The sequence below is a fragment of the Oncorhynchus keta genome, chromosome 11 (assembly GCF_023373465.1).
Source record: "Oncorhynchus keta strain PuntledgeMale-10-30-2019 chromosome 11, Oket_V2, whole genome shotgun sequence".
In the NCBI taxonomy this organism is placed as follows: Eukaryota; Metazoa; Chordata; class Actinopteri; order Salmoniformes; family Salmonidae; genus Oncorhynchus; species Oncorhynchus keta.
In genome coordinates, this window is record NC_068431.1 from 46944029 (window position 1) to 46965641 (window position 21613).

Genomic DNA, 21613 nt, shown 5'->3' on the forward strand with positions numbered 1-21613 from the left:
GGATGACGGATCACCACCTCAAGCTGAACCTCGGCAAGACGGAGCTGCTCTTCCTCCCGGGGAAGGACTGCCCGTTCCATGATCTCGCCATCACGGTTGACAACTCCATTGTGTCCTCCTCCCAGAGCGCTAAGAACCTTGGCGTGATCCTGGACAACACCCTGTCGTTCTCAACTAACATCAAGGCGGTGGCCCGTTCCTGTAGGTTCATGCTCTACAACATCCGCAGAGTACGACCCTGCCTCACACAGGAAGCGGCGCAGGTCCTAATCCAGGCACTTGTCATCTCCCGTCTGGATTACTGCAACTCGCTGTTGGCTGGGCTCCCTGCCTGTGCCATTAAACCCCTACAACTCATCCAGAACGCCGCAGCCCGTCTGGTGTTCAACCTTCCCAAGTTCTCTCACGTCACCCCGCTCCTCCGCTCTCTCCACTGGCTTCCAGTTGAAGCTCGCATCCGCTACAAGACCATGGTGCTTGCCTACGGAGCTGTGAGGGGAACGGCACCTCAGTACCTCCAGGCTCTGATCAGGCCCTACACCCAAACAAGGGCACTGCGTTCATCCACCTCTGGCCTGCTCGCCTCCCTACCACTGAGGAAGTACAGTTCCCGCTCAGCCCAGTCAAAACTGTTCGCTGCTCTGGCTCCCCAATGGTGGAACACACTCCTTCACGACGCCAGGACAGCGGAGTCAATCACCACCTTCCGGAGACACCTGAAACCCCACCTCTTTAAGGAATACCTAGGATAGGATAAAGTAATCCTTCTCACCCCCCCCCCCCTAAAAGATTTAGATGCACTATTGTAAAGTGGCTGTTCCACTGGATGTCATAAGGTGAATGCACCAATTTGTAAGTCGCTCTGGATAAGAGCGTCTGCTAAATGACTTAAATGTAATGTAAATGTAATGAAAATCTGTGGCAAGACCTGAAAATTGTTGTCAAGCAATGACTAAGAACCAATTTGACAGCTTGAAGAATTTTGAAAACAATCCATGTTAAACAATACAGGTGTGGAAAGCTCTTAGAGACTTACTCAAAAAGACTCACAGGTACAATCACTGCCAAAGGTGATTCTAGCATGTATTGAACTCAAGGGTGTGAGTACTTATGTAAATTGATTATGTCCGTGTAATTTTCAACACATATGCAGACATTTCTAAAAACATGTTTTCATTGTCATTAGTGGGTATTGTGTCAATTTAATTATTTCTGAATTCAGGCTGTAACGCATTAAAATGTGGAATAAGTCAAGGGGTATTAATACTTTTTGAAGGCACCGTAGATAACAATAACCTAACAAATTACATCAACTTTAAAAGCCCAGTATCATGCAAGGCATTTTAGCATGCTAAAGGTGCCGCACAGATGTGCAAAATCAGGAACAACGCGTCAAGCTGGCCACAGTGCGCATTTAAAAAAATGTTATTCTTTATTTTACCCCTTTTTCTCCCCAATTTCATGGTATCCAATTGTTTTAGTAGGTACTATCTTGTCTCATCGCTACAACTACCCTACGGGCTCGGGAGAGACTTAAGGTTGAAAGTCATGCGTCCTCCGATACACAACCCAACCAAGCCGCACTGCTTCTTAACACAGCGCACATCCAACCTGGAAGCCAGCCGCACCAATGTGTCGGAGGAAACACCGTGCACCTGGCAACCTTGGTTAGCGCGCACTGCGCCCGGCCTGCCACAGGAGTCGCTGGTGAGCGATGAGACAAGGATATCCCTACTGGCCAAACCCTCCCTAACCCGGACGATGCTAGGCCAATTGTGCGTCGCCCCACGGACCTCCCAGTCGCAGCTGGTTACGACAGAGCCTGGGCGCGAACCCAGAGTCTCTGATGGCACAGCTGGCGCTGCAGTACAGCGCCCTTAACCACCACTGATATAGGGTTGTTCGGGAATGCAAAATTACTTGTGAATCAGTGACTGTCAAAATAGTTACATACTTATTTTGACACTAAAGAAGAGGACACATCAGTTGTCACAATAGAGGAGGTATTTTCAGAAGGTAGAAAGAAAGCAACATGAGTAGAAATAAAATGTGGATCATGGATCGATTCGTAACGTTTGAATACATTTTCTGACTGTTGCATGCTACATTTAGATCAGTTTGGGGTCCGCGGACCGATGCAGTCGTGTCTTCAACATTTGAATCGGGGAACGATGTGTATCGGTGAATTGTTTACGTCCTTAAGATAAAGGCACCAGTCAGATAAAAACGTAATAGCATTCCATAACAGAATCAACAGGAACCATTCCACTGAGCTTTCACATACCTACCATTATGGCTGCATGTAAAGGAAATGTATTCACCAAAGCCTGGCGACTGTTGTATAATTTAACCAGAGAGGGCTGTGGGTCGCAGTGAAAAGCCTTTGCTCAGCATCTGCAGCAGAATATTATTACCGGCTTAAACAGTGACCTCACTTCCCTCTAAACAAATCTGGGTCATTCCACCAATTCGGTGCCTTTTGAGAAGTGCAACTTGGTAAAAAAACAAACATTTGATTTCACCTAATTGTAACAGTTTTGGACATGTAGGACAAAACTAATAAGACCAACTACAATCCATTATAATCTCATTGATGCCTGGCGAGCACATAATCCTAAAAGAGTACACCTTCTACTTAAACAGGCATATATCATTTCACAAATCGATTTCCGACACCTCTATTTTCTTTAATCAAGAAAATGGCTGACCACTTCAAATGTCAGAATTTCCTAAAAGAGCAACAACATGGTGTTTTAACATTTCATTACTACAATATCCTACATTCTGTGATCATTTGAAATTGAAATCAATGAATTCATAAGTCAATAAAAATGTTGAGGACCCCCGGATTTTATGGGATGCCACCAAAGGTTTTATTGAAAATAATGCAACTGCATTTGCTCCCGAGTGGCGCAGTGGTCTAAGGCACTGCATCTCAGTGCTAGAGGTGTCCCTACAGACCCTGGTTCTATTCCAGGCTGTATCACAACTGTCCATTATTGGGAGTCCCATAGGACGGCGCACAATCGGCCCAGTGTGGTCCAGGTTAGGGTTTGGCCGTTGTAGCCAATCATTGTAAATAAGAATTTGTTCTGATCTGACTTGCCTAGTTAAATAAAGGTTAAAAAAAAATGTGCATCCGAGTTGAATAAATCACAATTAAAGAAGATATCTGAATTGGAAACGTTAACTGCATTCTGAACAAACACTCTTCAGACCAGGTAGCTATTACTCTTTCCAAAGTCAAGACAGAACTTAAGTTATTGATAAGACAGAGAGCAGAGTTTGCCATCCATCAAATTAGACTCAACCATTACTTCCATAGTAATTGTCCCAGTTGTTTATTGGCCATCAAGATATCCAGTAATGTTCAATTAGCTGACATAGCGGCTATTGAATATGAAACAGGAATTACAATCAGAACCCAAAATAATCAAACATTCTCCCGCTTCTATAAAGAGCTGTACACCTCTGATTGTAAATCCACACCATGCCAGACTAAGCCCTTTCTAAAATAATTAAGAAATCCACTTTTCTCAACAGAGAAAGCAACTTCGCTGGGAGCCCAAATCTCTCTAAATGAACTCAAAAGGGCATTGTAGCATGAATAAAGGCAAATCACCTGGTCCATTTACATTTTTGGAGCCAATTAGGTCCACTATTGCACGAAAGGATTAACACAGCCATTCACAAAGGTTAATTTGGGAGAGATGTGAATACAGCACTAGATTTGCCTTTTAATTAAAAAAGGTAAGGATGCCACCCAGTGTTATCACTCTCGCTCCTGATCTTGGATAAACACATATTAAACTGTTTTCCAAAATGTTGTTTGTTTCGAGACTTACTTCCCAAAATTGACACGGACCAAAGCAGTTTTGTTATAAAACGTCCATTCTTGAATAACTTCCGTCCATTATTACCCATCTTAAATATGGTGTCTCCTACTGCCCTGGAAAAGGGTGGTCTTCACTGATATATCCCTTAAACAATGCAGTTCTATTATTGCTCACCTAATTTCTATTTGGGGCAAAATTGAAAAACAATGTAACTAGGAATCAAAATGGCATGCCCAATATTTCACAATAATGCCTTGCGATCTGGAGGGCGGTCTTTTGCATAACCCCAATGGTCCAAAGGTAGAATCAGTACCTTTGCAGATATCATGGACAGTAATGGTTTGAGAACATTATAGGATTTGAAAGACACATTACAAGCAACTCCTTTTTTTCTATATTTGCCATTTGAGTCAGCTATGCCGGATATGGAGTCCCTTGGGAAACCCAACTACCGAACCATCCAATGATAGAATTTATAAATAAATTATCTGGGTTCCCGAAAGGACTGATCTCTAAATTATATAAACAACTTTTGGAAAGCTCAATCTGGGCTAGCCATAAAAAAAAGTATGATCCACAGAAAATTTAAAAAAAAAATCAACTTAAAACGAACCATCAACTTGTACATTTTAAGTTTGTTCACAAACTTTATAACACTAAGGAAACATTTTACGATGAAATTGGCCCCAACTCTCAACTGTTCACTGTGTCCCTTAAATTAGGTAGGCACATATGATGTGATAGTGCCCTTCAGTTAAATGCTTCTGGGACAGAGTTACAAAATGAATTAATGTAAATATTCAATGCTTTGCATCTTATGTTACTTAACGATGATCGCTCCTAGAATATCTCAATCAATCAGAGATAACTACTGCTGGCAGGCAGCACTATCGCAAAAAAAATATTGGCTCTCACCTCACTCTCGCAATTCGCCAGCTCTAACAGAATTATTGACAGCGAGAATTAATGGTGCTAGTGAAGGAACAATTGAGGCCTGGACAAATATATTTGACTCTGTAAAGAATAATCTCAGCTAAATCTCATAACATGCATACAAACTACACTACCGGTCAAAAGTTTTAGAACACCTACTCATTCAAGGGTTTTTCTTTATCATTACTATTTTCTACATTGTAGAATAATAGTGAAGTCATCAAAATGATACAATAACACATATGGAATCATGTAGTAACGAAAAAAAGTGTCAAACAAATTGAGATTCTTCAAATAGCCATCCTTTGCCTTGATGACAGCTTTGCACACGCTTGGCATTCTCTCAACCAGCATTGAGGTAGTCACCTGGAATGCATGTTTGAGATAATAAGTTGTTTTGTGACAAGGTAGGGGTTGTATACAGAAGATAGCCCTATTTGGTAAATGACCCAAGTCCATATTATGGCAAGAACAGCTCAAATAAGCAAAAAGAAATTACAGTCAATCTGGAAAATGTCAATATCTTTTCAAGGTTCTTAAAAAACCGGCAAGCACTGATGAAACTGGCTCTCATGACAAACACCACAGGAATTGAAGACCCAGAGTTACCTCTGCTGCAGAGGATAGGTTCATTAGAGTTACCAGCCTCAGAAATTGCAGCTCAAATACAGTGGGGGAAAAACGTATTTAGTCAGCCAACAATTGTGCAAGTTCTCCTACTTAAAAAGATGAGAGAGGCCTGTAATTTTCATCATAGGTACACTTCAACTATGACAGACAAAATTATATATTTTTTTCTCCAGAAAATCGCATTGTAGGATTTTTAATGAATTAAATTGCAAATTATGGTGGAAAATAAGTATTTGGTCAATAACAAAAGTTTCTCAATACTTTGTTATATACCCTTTTTTGGCTATGACAGAGGTCAAACGTTTTCTGTAAGTCTTCACAAGGTTTTCACACACTGTGTTGCTGGTATTTTGGCCCATTCATCAATCTCCTCTAGAGCAGTGATGTTCACTCCAGGACCTTGAAATGCTTCTTACGAAGCCACTCCTTCGTTGCCCGGGCGGTGTGTTTGGGATCATTGTCATGCTGAAAGACCCAGCCACGTTTCATCTTCAATGCCCTGACGGAAGGAGGTTTTCACTCAAAATCTCACAATACATGGCCCCATTCATTCTTTCCTTTACACGGATCAGTCGTCCTGGTCCCTTTGCAGAAGAACAGCCCCAAAACATGATGTTTCCACCCCCATGCTTCATCGTAGATATGGTGTTCTTTGGATGCAACTCAGCATTCTTTGTCCTCCAAACACGACGAGTTTTTACCAAAAGGTTATATTTTGGTTTCATCTGACCATATGACATTCTCCCAATCTTCTTCTGGATCATCCAAAAGCTCTCTAGCAAACTTCAGACGGGCCTGGACATGTACTGGCTTAAGCAGGGGGACACGTCTGGCACTGCAGTATTTGAGTCCCTGGCGGCATAGTGTGTTACTGATGGTAGGCTTTGTTACTTTGGTCCCAGCACTCGGCAGGTCATTCACTAGGTCCCCCCGTGTTGTTCTGGGATTTTTGCTCACCGTTCTTGTGATCATTTTGACCCCACGGGGTGAGATCTTGCGTGGAGCCCCAGATCGAGGGAGATTATCAGTGGTCTTGTATGTCTTCCATTTCCTAATAATTGCTCCCACAGTTGATTTCTTCAAACCAAGCTGCTTACCTATTGCTGATTCAGTCTTCCCAGCCTGGTGCAGGTCTACAATTTTGTTTCTGGTGTCCTTTGACAGCTCTTTGGTCTTGGCCATAGTGGAGTTTGGAGTGTGACTGTGAGGTTGTGGACAGGTGTGTTTTATACTGATAGCAAGTTCAAACAGGTGCCATTAATACAGGTAACGAGTGGAGGACAGAGGAGCCTCTTAAAGAAGTTGTTTCAGGTCTGTGAGAGCCAGAAATCTTGCTTGTTTGTAGGTGACCAAATACTTATTTTCCACCATAATTTGCAAATAAATTCATTAAAAATCCCACAATGTGATTTTCTGGATTTTTTTCCCTAATTTTGCCTGTCATAGTTGAAGTGTACCTATGATGAAAATTACAGGACTCTCTCAACTTTTTAAGTGGGAGAACTTGCACAATTGGTGGCTGACTAAATACTTTTTTGCCCCACTGTAAATGGCCCACTGTTCAGAGGAGACTGTGGGAATCATGCCTTCATTGTCAAATTGCTGCAAAGAAACCACTACTAAATGACACCAATAAGAAGAACAGACTTGCTTGGGCCAAGAAACACGAGCAATGGTCATTTGACCGTGGGAATTTGTCCTTTGGTCTGATGAGTCCAAATTTGAGATTTTTGGTTCCAACCGCTGTGTTTTTGTGAGACGCGGTGTGTGTAACAGATGACCTCCGCATGTGTATTTCCCACCATGAAGCATGGAGGAGAAGGTGTTATGGTGTGGAGGTGCTTTGCTGATGACACTGTCTGTGATTTCTTTAAAATTCAAGGCACACTTAACCAGCATGGCTACCACAGCATTCTGCAGCGATACGCCATCCCATCTGGCTTGTGCTTAGTGGGACTATCAATTGTTTTTCAATAGGACAATGACCCAAAACACACCTCCAGGCTGTGTAAGGGCTATTTGACCAAGAAGGAGAGTGATGGAGTGGCTGCATCAGATGACCTGGCCTCCACAATCCCCAGAGTTCAACCAAATGAGATGGTTTGGGATGAGTCGGACCACAGAGTTAAGGAAAAGCAGCCCATGTGTGTATATATATACACACATACACACACTTACAAAATACATTTTTTACTTTCTTTGCTTTCAGGCCCACGAGGTTGGGGTTGTATGTGGAGGGTTTTCTTTGGCCGTCGGGAGGCTAGTAGGAAGGTGGGGGGTCTGGGTGGTGACTGAAAAGTAACCCTAGTTGCTATGGGGGTGAGAATGGGTGGAAAACATGGTTTCCGGGAGTTGGGGGGGTGGATGGAGACATGTTGGCTGGGTGGGGTTGGATGGAGACATGTTGGCTGGGTGGGGTTGGGGGAATGGGATGGGAGGTTGTGGGTGGAGGCACACTTTTTAGTTTTCTTTTCCTGTTTAAACATACGTTTTTATTTTGAATGACAGTCCACAGGTACATGTTATTTAAACTGAATATATTAATTGAAATGGATATTGTACCTGTAACCCCCACACCAAATAAAAAATAAAATAAACTTAGTCCATACATTTTTTTGTTATTGAATAAAGCACATTAATATTAATACATTTATTTTTTTCCCTATCTCAAGAGGTTAAATAAAAAATATACTATAGTAAGTAGCAAATAAAGTAACAGGGCTGACCGTAACAGGGTTGATGATTTCTTCTTAACCATTGATGCACCGATATTAAATTTTTGACCGATACCGATATCCGATATTTTCATTGTGGAGTTTGGAGTGTGACTGTTTGAGGTTGTGGACAGGTGTCTTTTATACTGATAACAAGTTCAAACAGGTGGCATTAATACTGGTAACGAGTGGAGGACAGAGCAGCCTCTTAAAGAAGAAGTTACAGGTCTGTGAGAGCCAGAAATCTTGTTTGTTTGTAGGTGACCAAATACTTATTTTCCAACATAATTTGCAAATAAATTCATTAAAAATCCTACAATGTGATTTTCTGGATTTTTTTCCCTCATTTTGTCTGTCATAGTTGAAGTGTACCTATGATGAAAATTACAGGCCTCTCTCATCTTTTTAAGTGGGAGAACTTGCACAATTGGTGGCTGACTAAATACTTTTTTGCCCCACTGTATATGAAACTGCAGTTGAAGGATATTTACCCTCACTACATCTATCCAAGTCGTTTCTATTTGCGTCATCAGTGAGGCAGTTACTAAGCTACAACAATATGAAATACAGAAATGCATTCTGGGAATAAAAAAAGTATGTTCACCAAAGTGATGAATGCAATAATTGTGATGTCTTATGAAAAACAAACCTTATTATAAAACATTTAAAAAGCACAAGGTAAATCAAAACCTTAACCCCTTGGGAAAATGAGCATGTCTAATTCAAGGTATGGTAGCTTATGAGAATGTAGAGATGACAGGGAAAGAATCCTGGAGGATTCACGCTGTGCTTCAAGAAAAGGAGCACTTTGGGAGAAGACAACCAGACAACACAATGCTATCAGCTGCAGAGCCCCACAGTAGAGATTGATTGACGGACACGTGACAAGCAGGCTAATCCTCTGATTACGCAGTCTGTTAATCAACATTAAACACAGTATGTGGACGTCCCATCCCGTGCATGCTGCTGTGGGTCAGTGAGAGGTGGTGAGAGAGATGGAGGCATAACAGCTTACCTGTGAACATGGCTTTGAAGTAGTCGCTGGAGGAGGCCATCATGGCGCGATGCACTGGGAAGGCTTCGTCTCCGTCCCCCGCCACCAGCGTGACATCACACAGTAATCCCTCTAGCCTCAGCTGGTCAAATCCCTGGTAGGGGGAGAGAGAGAAAGAGGAGAGACCAGCCTGTTAGAGAGCTGCTCTGTGAGGCTTCCCGAGTGGCACAGCACATAGGGGAGGGTTTGGCCAGACGGGACTTCCTTGTCCCATCACACTCTAGCGATTCCTTGTGGCGGGCCGGGCGACTGCAAGCTGACTTCGGTCGCCAGCTGGATGGTGTTTCCTCCAACACATGGTGCAGCTGGCTTCCGGAAGCAGTGCGGCTTGGCAGGGTCGTGTTTCTGAGGACGCATGGCTCTCGACCTTCACCTCTCCCGAGTCCATAGAGGAGTTGCAGCGATGGGACAAGACTGCAAACTACCAATTGGATTCCCACAAAATTGGGGAGAAAAGAAAAGAAAGCTGCTCTGTGTACTGTGTGGAGAGACCATGTCTGTCCTGAACCAGATTGGTATGAGGCCTATCCAGACTGGTACACAGACTGGATTACCCCAACTCAATCACTTCATGAAAAGACAAAGAGAAAAACACAGCCCCCCAAGCATTACCGTTTCTTGACAACCTGCCTGAAAATAATTCCTGTGCTTATTGCAATAAAAACAAATAGGTCAAAAATGTATACCAAAAAGTAATTATTTGTCTATCTTTATACAAAGAATAAAAATGTATACCCAAATATGTTTTTTTTTGTCTATCTTTGTACAGAGAATGTTACAATACGTTTTTAAGTTCATATTCTGGTTTAATAAAAATTCTTGGTAGAATAATTTTGGCTTAAATCAGCCAAATACATACATCTTAAATTAATTTACCACAGAACTATAATGCTCACCAGCCTTAAAAGCAATATGTAGCAATGCTATTACATTTTCTACTTGTGTTTTTAAGCCCAGTGTTCAGTCACAGACTGAGGTCCCTATAAAAAACACAGTGGAAACCAACAATGGCATCACTATGTGCATTGACGACCCTCACTGCTTAATTAGCATTCACTTAAAATGGTCAACAGTCTGTGTTTCATACACATTTGAATGATGTTTTTCTCCTATGCAGCAACCGCCTGATGAGCATGTTAGAAGATGTAGCACTGAAAGTGAAGAGTCTTCTCTTGGCAAAATCAATATCTAGAGTCCTATGCAGGTGTATTTACAATATGTCCAGAGAACAACAGAAAATAGATGGGCTATAATAGATGACTGCTAACAAGGGATAGCAAGATGTGCCTTTTTCTAATGATCCAACAAGCTTTCAAATCATAACAACTTTGAATTTACCTCAGTGATAGTTGTTGTTAAACTCTGAAAATGTTCAGCCACGGACAGTTGGTAGCAAGCCGACAGCTGTCAATCGATAGAGAAACTTTGCAGCGACGACAGAGATTGGCACAATCTTATTTTCTGACTTGAGCAAATGTGCTGAATCACACGTGTACACCCACCCAGTGCTGTGTTCCTAAAAAGATAAATCAACACTCTTCAACAGCAGGTATAAAAACTATTCCACCAGTTAAAAGGCTATTACACTGTTGAATCGGGACCTTAGAAGCACTCTGCCTAACAACACGTCCACACAACACACCTCCATCATACTAACAGGTTGTGGAGTACACACAGTGTGAACAGGTCACACATTGATGAGTCCAGTAGCTTTCTGCCAGCTCCTGCCTGGCAGCCCCCATCTCTGTGACGACCTTCACGTGTGGACAGAGACTGGCATGGGCCAAGCGGGCCAGGCAGGGCACGGAGCCTGACTCACTGGTGCTGATGCTTCATCAAACAGCTGGAGCCCAACACGCTGAGCCACTGTCTGTCTGCACTGAAGGAGTCACTACCATCGCTCTATCATCCCCTTCAAAATTACAGCTAACTAGCCGACATAAATAATAAGGGATATCATCTCCATTTCAATTGTCATCACATTTTATTTTTATCATATGCAGAAGACATCTTGTTCTATGCGTGCGATGAAAAAAGTAGGCCATTTCAACTAGAGGGAACAACAGTCATTTCCATTATTTTAATCCAACTTCATGAAAGATATCCGTTTGACAACTCTTTGTCGAGAACATAACAGTTTTCAATGTTCTTAGAACATAATTCTCTTCCTCCGCAGTGAATCAATTGAATAATTCACTGATCATTTTTCTCAATAAATGCAGCGGATAGGTTTGAAAGGCAAGTCATATCTCTTAGACAGCTTGCACACACGAAGCTGATTTATTCCACTGTTTACGTGCTTTGCCCTCCACGCGCATCGCATTCTGACTTTAGATGTGCCAGTGATTAGAGTGGGAGAGACCTTGATTTTTAAAAGATTTGTTGGTTTTTAAACAGGATAGTGAAGGCTAAACCCTGATGTGCTTGTAACAAGTTTGACATTAGTTGTAAAGATTCCATAATGTTAGGTAGAGCAAAGGAAGAAATGTGCGCAGTGCTTGAAGATTGCAAGTGTGAAGGAGAAGGAGAAACGACGTGTGATTAAGAGTTGCACACAATAGCCTAGAAGAGATTGTTTGAGACAGATGCGCATGATTGGTGCTGCACATCGTTGAAGATCTGCACAGGAACAACTTTTCCGTGTTTTAAAACAGAATTTTGAACAGACAACCTGACTGAAACAAAACCAGGGTAATTTGTGTAATTTTTTTGTTGTGTTCAGAAATGTCTAGATATTTTTTTGAGTTGGGTAAAGGCTCTTAGTATCTTTGTCTGGCAAAGTTTCAGACACCATACAAACATATTCAGGTCCCTAATTATCACGAGCCAAAACAACTGCATAAAAAAATACAACTACTGAGCTATATTATATGCAAATCATTTTATACTAATACAATTGCTCAGAGAAAGCGATATTGTTTAATAAGCAATTTTAAAAAATCTAAAAAAGATAGGGGTGACAATAATTTTGACCCCCATCTTCATTACTCTAGCACCCTTCCATTGCGAGGAGAATGTCCTCTTCAAACCACAGGTTTCAATGGGGCTCAAAGTCTGGACACAGAGATGCATTATTTTTTGTTGTTGTCAATTAACAATTTCTTTGTGGATTTTGATGTGCGCTTGGGGTTATTGTCTTGCTGGAAGATACACTTGCGGCCAAGTGTCAGCCTCTTGGTTATCTTTGTGAAATACTTTAATTACATTTTCATTGGCAAGATAAGCAAACTTAGGGATGACATGACGGCAACAAACACTGACACTACACAAGTATATCGGACCAAATTATGAATGACAAGAATTGTACTTTTGAAATCCGTAAAGTCAGTGTGGAAGAGGCAAAAAAAATGAAGTTCTATCAACAATGACAAGCCACCAGGGTCTGACAATCTGGATGGAAAATGACTGAGGATAATAGCAGACGATATTGACACATCTTCAATAGAAGCCGACAAGAGAGCGTGTGCCCTCAGGCCTGGAGGGAAGCTAAAGTCATTCCGCTACCCAATAATAGTAAAGCACCCTTTATTGGCTCAAATAGCCAACCAATCAGCATGTTATCAAACCCTTAGTAAACATAATGGAAAAAATTGTGTTTAATGCAATGCTATTTCACAGTAAACAAATGGACAACAGAATTTCAGCATGCTTATAGGGAAGGACACTCAAAAAGCACAGCACTTACACCAATGACTGACGATTGGCTGAGAGAAATTGATGTTATGGCTTTACACCCCCTGCTATAATGTGGATAAAGAGTTACTTGTCGAACAGAACAAAGAGGGTGTTCTTTAATGGGAGCCTCTCAAATATAATCCAGTTTGAATCAGGAATTCCCCAGGGTAGCTGTTTAGGCCCTTTGCTTTTTTACATTTTTACTAATGACAAGCCAGAGTGTCTATGTATGCGGATGACTCAACACTATACACGTCAGCTACTAGTGACAGCTACTAGTGACAGCTACTAAGTGACTGCAACACTCAACCAAGAGGTGCAGTTAGTTTCAGAGTGGGTGGCAAGGAATAAGTTAGCCCTGAATATTTCTAAAACTAAAAGCATTGTATTTGTAACAAAACACTCACTAAACCCTAAACCTCAACTAAATCTTGCAATAAATAATGTGGAAATTGAGCAGGTTGAGACAACTAAACTGCTTGGAGTAACCCTAGATTGTAAACTGTCATAGTCAAAACATATTGATGCAGTAGTAGCTAAGATGGGGAGAAGTCTGTCTATAATAAAGCGATACTCTGCCTTCTTAACTCCTTGATGACAGGGGGGCAGTAATTGAGTAGCTTGGATGAATAAGGTGCCAAGAGTAACCTACCTGCTACTCTGTCCCAGATGCTAATATATGCATATTATTAGTAGTATTGGATAGAAAACACTTTGAAGTTTCTAAAACTGTTTGAATGATTTCTGTGAGTATAACATAACTCATATTGCAGGTGAAAACCTGAGAAATATCCAACCAGGAAGTGGGAAATCTGAGGTTTGACTCTTTGGGGTCATATTGCACTTCCTAAGGCTTCCACTAGATTTCAACAGTCTTTAGAACTTTGTTTCAGGCTTCTACTATGAAGGGGGAGAGAATGAGAGGGGATTGAGTCAGGTGTCTGGCAGAGTGCCACAGGCTTGTGAGGCGCAGTCTCGTTACATTGCTTTTCTACAGACAATGGAATTCTCCGGTTGGAACATTATTGAAGATTAATGATAAAGACATCCTAAATATTGATTCTGTACTTAGTTCGACAAGTTTCTACGACCTGTAATATAACTTTTTGAACTTTTCGTCCGACGTTCGGCTGGACCCGAATGCGCGTTTGTATTTGTTTACCAAACGCCCAAACAAAAGAAGCTATTTGGACATAAATTATGAACCTTATTGAACAAATCAAAAATGTATTGTGGAACTGGGATTCCTGGGAGTGCATTCTGATGAAGATCATCAAATGTAAGTGAATATTTATAATGATATTTCTGACTATGTCACGCCTTGGTCATAGTGTTTTGTGTTTTCGTTATATATTTGGTCAGGCCAGGGTGTGACATGGGTTTAATGTTGTGTTTCGTATTGGGGGTTTGTAGGTATTGGGATTGCGGCTGAGTAGGGGTGTAGCATAGGTGGGCTGCCTGAGGCGGTTCTCAATCAGAGTCAGGTGATTCTCGTTGTCTCTGATTGGGAACCGTATTTAGGTAGCCTGGGTTTCACTTTGTATTTCGTGGGTGATTGTTCCTGTCTCTGTGTAGTTTCACCAGATAGGCTGTAATTAGGTTTCACGTTCCGTTTGTTGTTTTGTATTTGTATAAGTTATTTCATGTATCACGATCTCTTCATGAAAGACATGAGTAACCACCACGCTGCATTTCGGTCTGACTCTCTTTCGACAAACGAAGAACGCCGTTACAGACTAATGTTGACTACACAACAGGGCGGATATCTTTTTGGCTGCTTTGCTGTACTCAGATTATTGCATGGTTTGCTTATTTCCGTAACGTTTTTATTTTAAAAATCTGACAGCGGTTGCATTAAGGAGAAGTATATCTCTAATTCCGTGTATAACACTTGTATTTTCATCAACATTTATGATGAGTATTTCTGTAAATTGATGTGGCTCTCTGAACAATCACTGCATGTTTTAGAACTACTGAATGTAACGCGCCAATGTAAAATGAGATTTTTTTTTTGAGCTTCCATCCCACATATCCCAGAGAGGTTAACACTATCAACAAGGCAGTTCCTACAGGCCCTAGTTTTGTCACACCTTGACTACTGTTCAGTAGTGTGGCAAGATGCCACAAAAAAGGACTTAGGACAATTGCACAGCTGGCCCTTGGATGTACACAGAGAGCTAATATTAATAATCTCTCCTGGCTGAAAGTGGAGGAGAGTGACATCATCAATACTTTAATTTATAAGAGGTATGTTGAATGCACCGAGCTGTCTGTCTCAACTACTGGCACACAGCTCGGACACCCATGCATACCCCACAAGACATGCCACAAGAGGTCTCTTCACAGTCCCCAAGTCCAGAACAGGCTATGGGAGGCACACAGTACTACATAGAGCCATGACTACATGGAACTCTATTCCACATCAAGTAACTCATGCCAGCAGTAAAAAAACACATTAAAAAACACCTTATGGAACAGCAGGGACTGTGAGGCAACACAAACATTGGCACACACACATGCACACACACACGGATTTAGTATTGGAGTAGGGGCCTGAGGGCACACAGTGTGTTGTGAAATATGTGAATGTATTGTAATGTTTTTAAAATTTTATAAACTGCTTTAATTTTGCTGGACCCAAGGGAGAGTAATAGAGATCCATAATAAATACAAATTCAGGTAGAATTGTATGAATATTTCTTATCGTTTTATCGGAAAACGGATTTAAACATTAAGACATTCTTCCCATAAAAGTTGGACAAATCTCTAATCATTAACTTTACCGAGTAACTGGACATTTTAGCCAAAAACATGGTTGCCTCTGCCAGGAGGCTGACACTTGGCCGCAAGTGGATCTTCCAGCAAGACAATAGCCCCAAGCATTAAAAATAAACATTTTGCAATGGCCATCTCAGTCTTCGGACATGAACACCATTGCAAACATGTGGTTTGAATTGAAGAGGGCAGACCATAAGAGGAGACAAATTATATCAAGGATCTAGAAAGATTTTGTATGGAGGAATGGTCTGAGATCCCTCCCAATCTCATAAAACATTTTAGAAAAAGGTGCCAATAATTTTGACCCCTCTCTTTGAGATTTTGTTTTATTACTTGTTAATAAAATCTCTTTCATTGAGCAATTGTAATAGTATAAAATAATAATATATCTATAATTTACAGCTCAGTATTTTAATTACTTTATTCAGTCTTTTTTGCTAATCTTTATAAAAGGCTGACAATATTTATGGACCTGCCTGTATAGCTATCATTTCAATCAATCATAGGACCTCTGAAGGCATATTAAAATGACCCTGGCATATTTCATTAGGGCTTTTACGAGGTTCATCAATCTGTCCATCCTCTCCAGCAGCACCATCTCTCAGTCTCTCTCCACTACTACTCACCTGAAGGACCACTGAGCTGTGCGTGTTGCTCGTAAAGAAGCGAGTGTTTCCGGTTTTTGAAGCCTGTAGGTGGGCAGAGATGCCCATGTCACCACACCCCTGCGACACTTTCATGTGAGGGTCGTCGTCCTCCACGAGGGATCTTTAGGGGAGGCAGAGGGAGGGGAGAGAGGGAAAGGGACGTTTAGCTTACAATCATGCAGTACAAGCACGGATTTACATTAAAATCAACTCATTGAGTGTGGTTTGTATGCAGATTCACAGGCCTACATGATGAGAGAATGTTGAGATTTTCCTGATGATTCATGCACAGCGGCTGAGGAAAGGGGTTTTAGGAAAAAGGTCAATAAATACACAGCACAACAAGAGGAGAGCTTAGCTAAGACATTTGCGTTCTCCTAATCAGGCACATAGAACATGATTTAAAATGTCTACATTAACACCAAACAATACACAAGGACGCTCACACACACCTGAAAATGGTGCTTATATCCAGGGACGTAAGGACAGGCAGTCACGCTACAAGGCAAAGGTAACTACGAGCTTAGAGTAAACATCCCCAGCCTGGTCCCTCCCTGCAGCAGACCATGCTCTCAATGGGACTGTGAAAGAATAACACGACTCAGGCCAATCATAGTGGTGTCCTCACCTCCTCCTCTGCCACATTACACTCAGTTCCATCATCAGCTCTCCACTCCAAACCTGATGAAGTCATACTGGTGCTCTATGCCAGGGGTTCCCAAACTCTTTTTAATTTGGGACCTACCAATTGAGGTGTCTTGAGTCGCGACCCACAAAAAAGGTTTGAGCATTTGAAAAAAACATACACAGACCAAAGAATAAGTAAACAATATCATCATGGCAGCAGAGAAAACATTTTGTAGTTTTAAAGCACATTTTTCTGCCATTCTATACATTGTCCCGTGGCTAATGCTGTGTTCTTATACTTAAATAGTATAAAATCAATAGGGGCCTCATTGTCCAGCTTTATTGTTGTTGATGGCAAGTTCTCAAAGTGCTATAGCTAGGCTATTGTAAAAATATATATATGCATCTTTTTTTAGGCAAGTCAGTTAAGAACAAATTCTTATTAACAATGACAGCCTGTATAGGTTAATTATCATTTCTACATATTTTAGATTTGGTTTTAAGTTTACACTAAAAGCATTTTTCCCCTCCCAAAAATGTGTATGATACTTACACACATACACAGTATCAGTCAAAAGTTTGGACCAACCTACACAAGGGTTTTTCTTTATTTTTTACTATTTTCTACATTGTAGAATAATAGTGAAGACATCAAAACTATGAAGTAAAAAAAAAAGAAGTGTTAAACAAATCAAAATATATTTTATATTTGAGATTCTTCAAAGTGGGGCGGCAGCGTAGCCTAGTGGCTAGAGCGTTGGACTAGTAACCGGAAGGTTGCGAGTTCAAACCCCCGAGCTGACAAGGTACAAATCTATCGTTCTGCCCCTGAACAGGCAGTTAACCCACTGTTCCCAGGCCGTCATTGAAAATAAGAATATGTTCTTAACTGACTTGCCTGGTTAAATAAAGGTAAAAAAATAATAAAAAATTAAAATAAAAAAGTAGCCACCCTTTGCCTTGATGACAGCTTTGCACACTCTTGGCATTCTCTCAACCAGCTTGGCCAAATTGAGCAATCGGGAGAGAACGGCCTTAGTCAAGGAGGTGACCAATAACCCGATGGTCACTCTGAAAGAGCTCCAGATTTCCTCTGTGGAGATGGGAGAACCTTCCAGAAGGAGAACCATCTCCGCACCAATCAGGCCTTTATGGTAGAGTGGCCAGACGTTAGCCACTCCAAATTAAAAAGGCACATGATGGCCTGCTTGCAGTTTGCCAAAAAATAATTTGCACCTAAAAGACTGACTATAAAAAACAAGATTCTCTCGTCTGATGAAACCAAGATTGAACTCTTTGGCCTGAATGACAAGCGTCAGGTCTAGAGAAAACCTGGCCCTATGTCTATGGTGAATCATGGTGGTGGCAGCATCATGCTGAGGGGATGTTTTTCAGCGGCAGGGATTGGGAGACTAGTCAGGATCGAGGGAAAGATGAACGGAGCAGAGTACAGAAAGATCCTTGATGAAAATCTGCTCTAGCGTGCTCAGGACCTCAGAATGTGGTGAAGGTTCACCTTTCAACAGGACAAAGACCTTAAGCACACAGCCAAGGCAACGCAGGAGTGCCTTTGGGACAAGTCTCAAAGTCCTTGAGTGGCCAGCCAGAGCCCAGACTTAAAATAAATAGAACATCTTTGGAGAGTCATGAAAATAGCTGTACAGCAACGCTCGCCATCCAACCTGACAGAGCTTGAGATCTTCAGAGAAGAATGGGAGAAACTCTCCAAATACAGGTGTGTCAAGCTTGTAGCTTCCTACCCAAGACTCGTTACTGTAATCACTGCCAAATTTGCTTCAACAAAGTACTGAGTAAAGGTTGTGAAAACTTATGTAATTGTGATATTTCAGTTTTTCATTTTGATCACATTTGCAAACACGCACACACAGTGTATTCAGAAAGTATTCAGATCCCTTGAATTTTTCCACATTTTGGTATAAATGTAAAATAAAATCTAATATATATTTTTATGCAAAAAAAAGTCATCCCAAGACCCACCTGGACACCTGCCATGACCTACAAGTGGGTCCATCCCACAGATTGGGAACTATTGCTCTATGCAACACCAACGCAACATCTCGTTAACTAAAGCAACTTTAATTATGCCTACAATTACTGGAGACCGGTGTTATCCACTGGTTATTAAAATAAAATCTAATATATATTTTTTATGCACAAAAAAGTCATCCCAAGACCCACCTGGACACCTGCCATGAACTACAAGTGGGTCCGTCCCACAGATTGGGAACTATTGCTCTATGCAACACCAACGCAACATCTCGTTAACTACAGCAACTTTAATTATGCCTACAATTACTGGAGACCGGTGTTATCCACTGGTTATTAGGGCATGTCCGCTAACTGACCATGAGGGTCATATTAACTTCAGAGTTACGGCAGAGTTGCAAATAAAAAGCCATCTCTCACACTGGCCAATAAAAAGAAAAGATTAAGATGGGAAAAAGAACACAGACACTGAACAGAGGAACTTTGCCTAGAAGGCCAGCATCCCGGAGTCACCTCTTCACTGTTGACGTTGAGAATGGTGTTTTGCGGGTACTATTTAATGAAGGTGCCAGTTGAGTACTTGTGAGGCGTCTTTCTCAAATTAGACACTATTGTACTTGTCCTCTTGCTCAGTTGTGCACCGGGGCCTCCCACTCTTTCTATTCTGGTTTATCAGTTTGTGCTGTTCTGTGAAGGGAGTAGTACACAGCGTTGTACCAGAACTTCAGTTTCTTGGCAATTTCTCGCATGGAATAGCCTTTATTTCTCAGATCAAAAAAAGACGGATGAGTTTCAGAAGAAAGGTCTTTCTTTCTGGCCATTTCGAGCCTGTAAACGAACCCACAAATGCTGATGCTCCAGATACTCAACTAGTCTAAGGAAGGCCAGTTGTATTGCTTCTTTAATCAGCACAAAAGTTTTCATCTGTGCTAACATAATTGCAAAGGGGTTTCTAATGATCAATTAGCCTTTTAAAATGATCAACTTGGATTAGCTAACACAACGTGACATTGGAACACAGGAGTGATGGTTGCTGATAATTACATTTACATTTAAGTCATTTAGCAGACGCTCTTATCCAGAGCGTATGTAGATATTCCATTAAAAAGAATCAGCTGTTTCCAGCTACAATAGTCATTTACAACATTAACAATGACTACACTGTATTTCTGATCAATTTGATGTTATTTTAATGGACAAAAAAATGATTTTCTTTAAAAAACAAGGACATTTCTTAATTCTTAAGTGACCCCAAACTTTTGAACGATAAGTGTAAATCTTAAAAAAAAAAAAATAAAATCACCACAGTGGCGGCCATTGATTGGCTGAATACCAGGGCGCGAGGTGGTTGGAGTTGTCAATAAAGCAGCATGACAGAAATATGAAGTTTTCGAAATACCGGCAAATTTCTTTCAGAAAATATGTAAAGAGGTCTGTGCATTTGAATAAGAGCATAAATACACCTATTTGTCTTTTGCATATCAACAACCGAATGACCACTACTGCACATGCTGCCACTGTTTTGAACAGATTATATTATATTATTTAGAACGAGCAGCCAGTTCACAAACGAGTGCACCAGGGAGAACGCAACAAGCAGATGCAATAAGTGAACCCCTCCCAGCCCCTCTTGGCAGTGGACAGAAATTCTTTACATTTTAAAGTTAATTTCATGCAATTCTACATGTTATTTCATTTCATGGTTTCTCTCACGACTCCATTTTCAAATCAGGTGATCCCACATGGGGACGCGACCCCTAGTTTGGGAAGCGCTGTGTTAAACACACATGATGATCATCCAGGACTGCTAAGTCTCTAACGAATGGAAGTCGATAAACCAGTCAGGGGGTCAGGTGATACTATCAGGTATGTTTCTAAAGGGAGGGGGAGATGGATGGCCTAGTGGGCTCTAGATAGCGGTTGTTCAGGGTCAGCACCACCACAACTAGATGTAGAGGAGTATTCATGGCTACAGGATCAGGAGCAATCACACTGACACACAGCGTACTGGTACATTTACCCTGTCAGGTGGTAAGTCGGAGAGGCAGCGAGGAGAGAGTGGGTTGTCCAAACCACAAAGGAGTGTTGGTGGCTGCCGGAACGAAACAAAGAGAACAACAGCTAGAGCAACCCAGTCATAAAATACATAACTCGGACTCCAACCAACAGCACGAAACAAACAAACACAGACGTCATTGGAAGTTTCATCCATCAACAGCCGATTTGTAGTGAAAACACCAAACACACACACACACACTGACACGCTATGCTACAAACACGTCCGTATGTGACTAAATATATGCACTGACTAGGCTACACAAATGTTTCACAGAAATAAATACACATAAGTCAGTTAGGCCTATATCAAATCTTCTGCTGTGTGTGTGGGTGGTGGATGGCAGTTTTCTTTTTTATTAACAAGATGCTTAAACAAGCCAAGAATCATATGCTTTATGGAATGGAGACCGTGAACCATTTCTTAGTAATACATCAGGGAATAATTAATTAAATTGGTTAAATTGGATGGGGGTAGGCATGCGATGCGTCTTAATTGCTTTTGTAAATTGGATGATGACTATAATGAAAACTTGCATCTTAAAGGCCCAATGCAGTATGTTTTTCTCAATAGCTAATCATTTCTGGGAAACAATTAAGTACCGTACTGTGATAGTTTATTTTTGATCATTTTAATTGAAAACTAAAGTAGCTTCT

At 41.2% G+C, this 21613-nt stretch overlaps 1 protein-coding gene across 7 annotated transcripts in view; it reads right to left on the reverse strand.

Moving 5' to 3' along the window:
• LOC118390400 (kelch-like protein 13) overlaps positions 1 to 21613 on the reverse strand; it is a 100028-nt gene that overhangs the window by 24694 nt on the left and 53721 nt on the right. For all 7 annotated transcript variants that reach the window (XM_035780921.2, XM_035780917.2, XM_035780923.2 and 4 more), the window contains 2 exons: positions 16247 to 16388; positions 9129 to 9261 (listed from right to left, as the gene is read on the reverse strand). In XM_035780921.2, coding sequence (XP_035636814.1) covers positions 9129 to 9261; positions 16247 to 16388 — 275 coding nt within the window. The remainder of the gene's footprint in view (positions 1 to 9128; positions 9262 to 16246; positions 16389 to 21613) is intronic.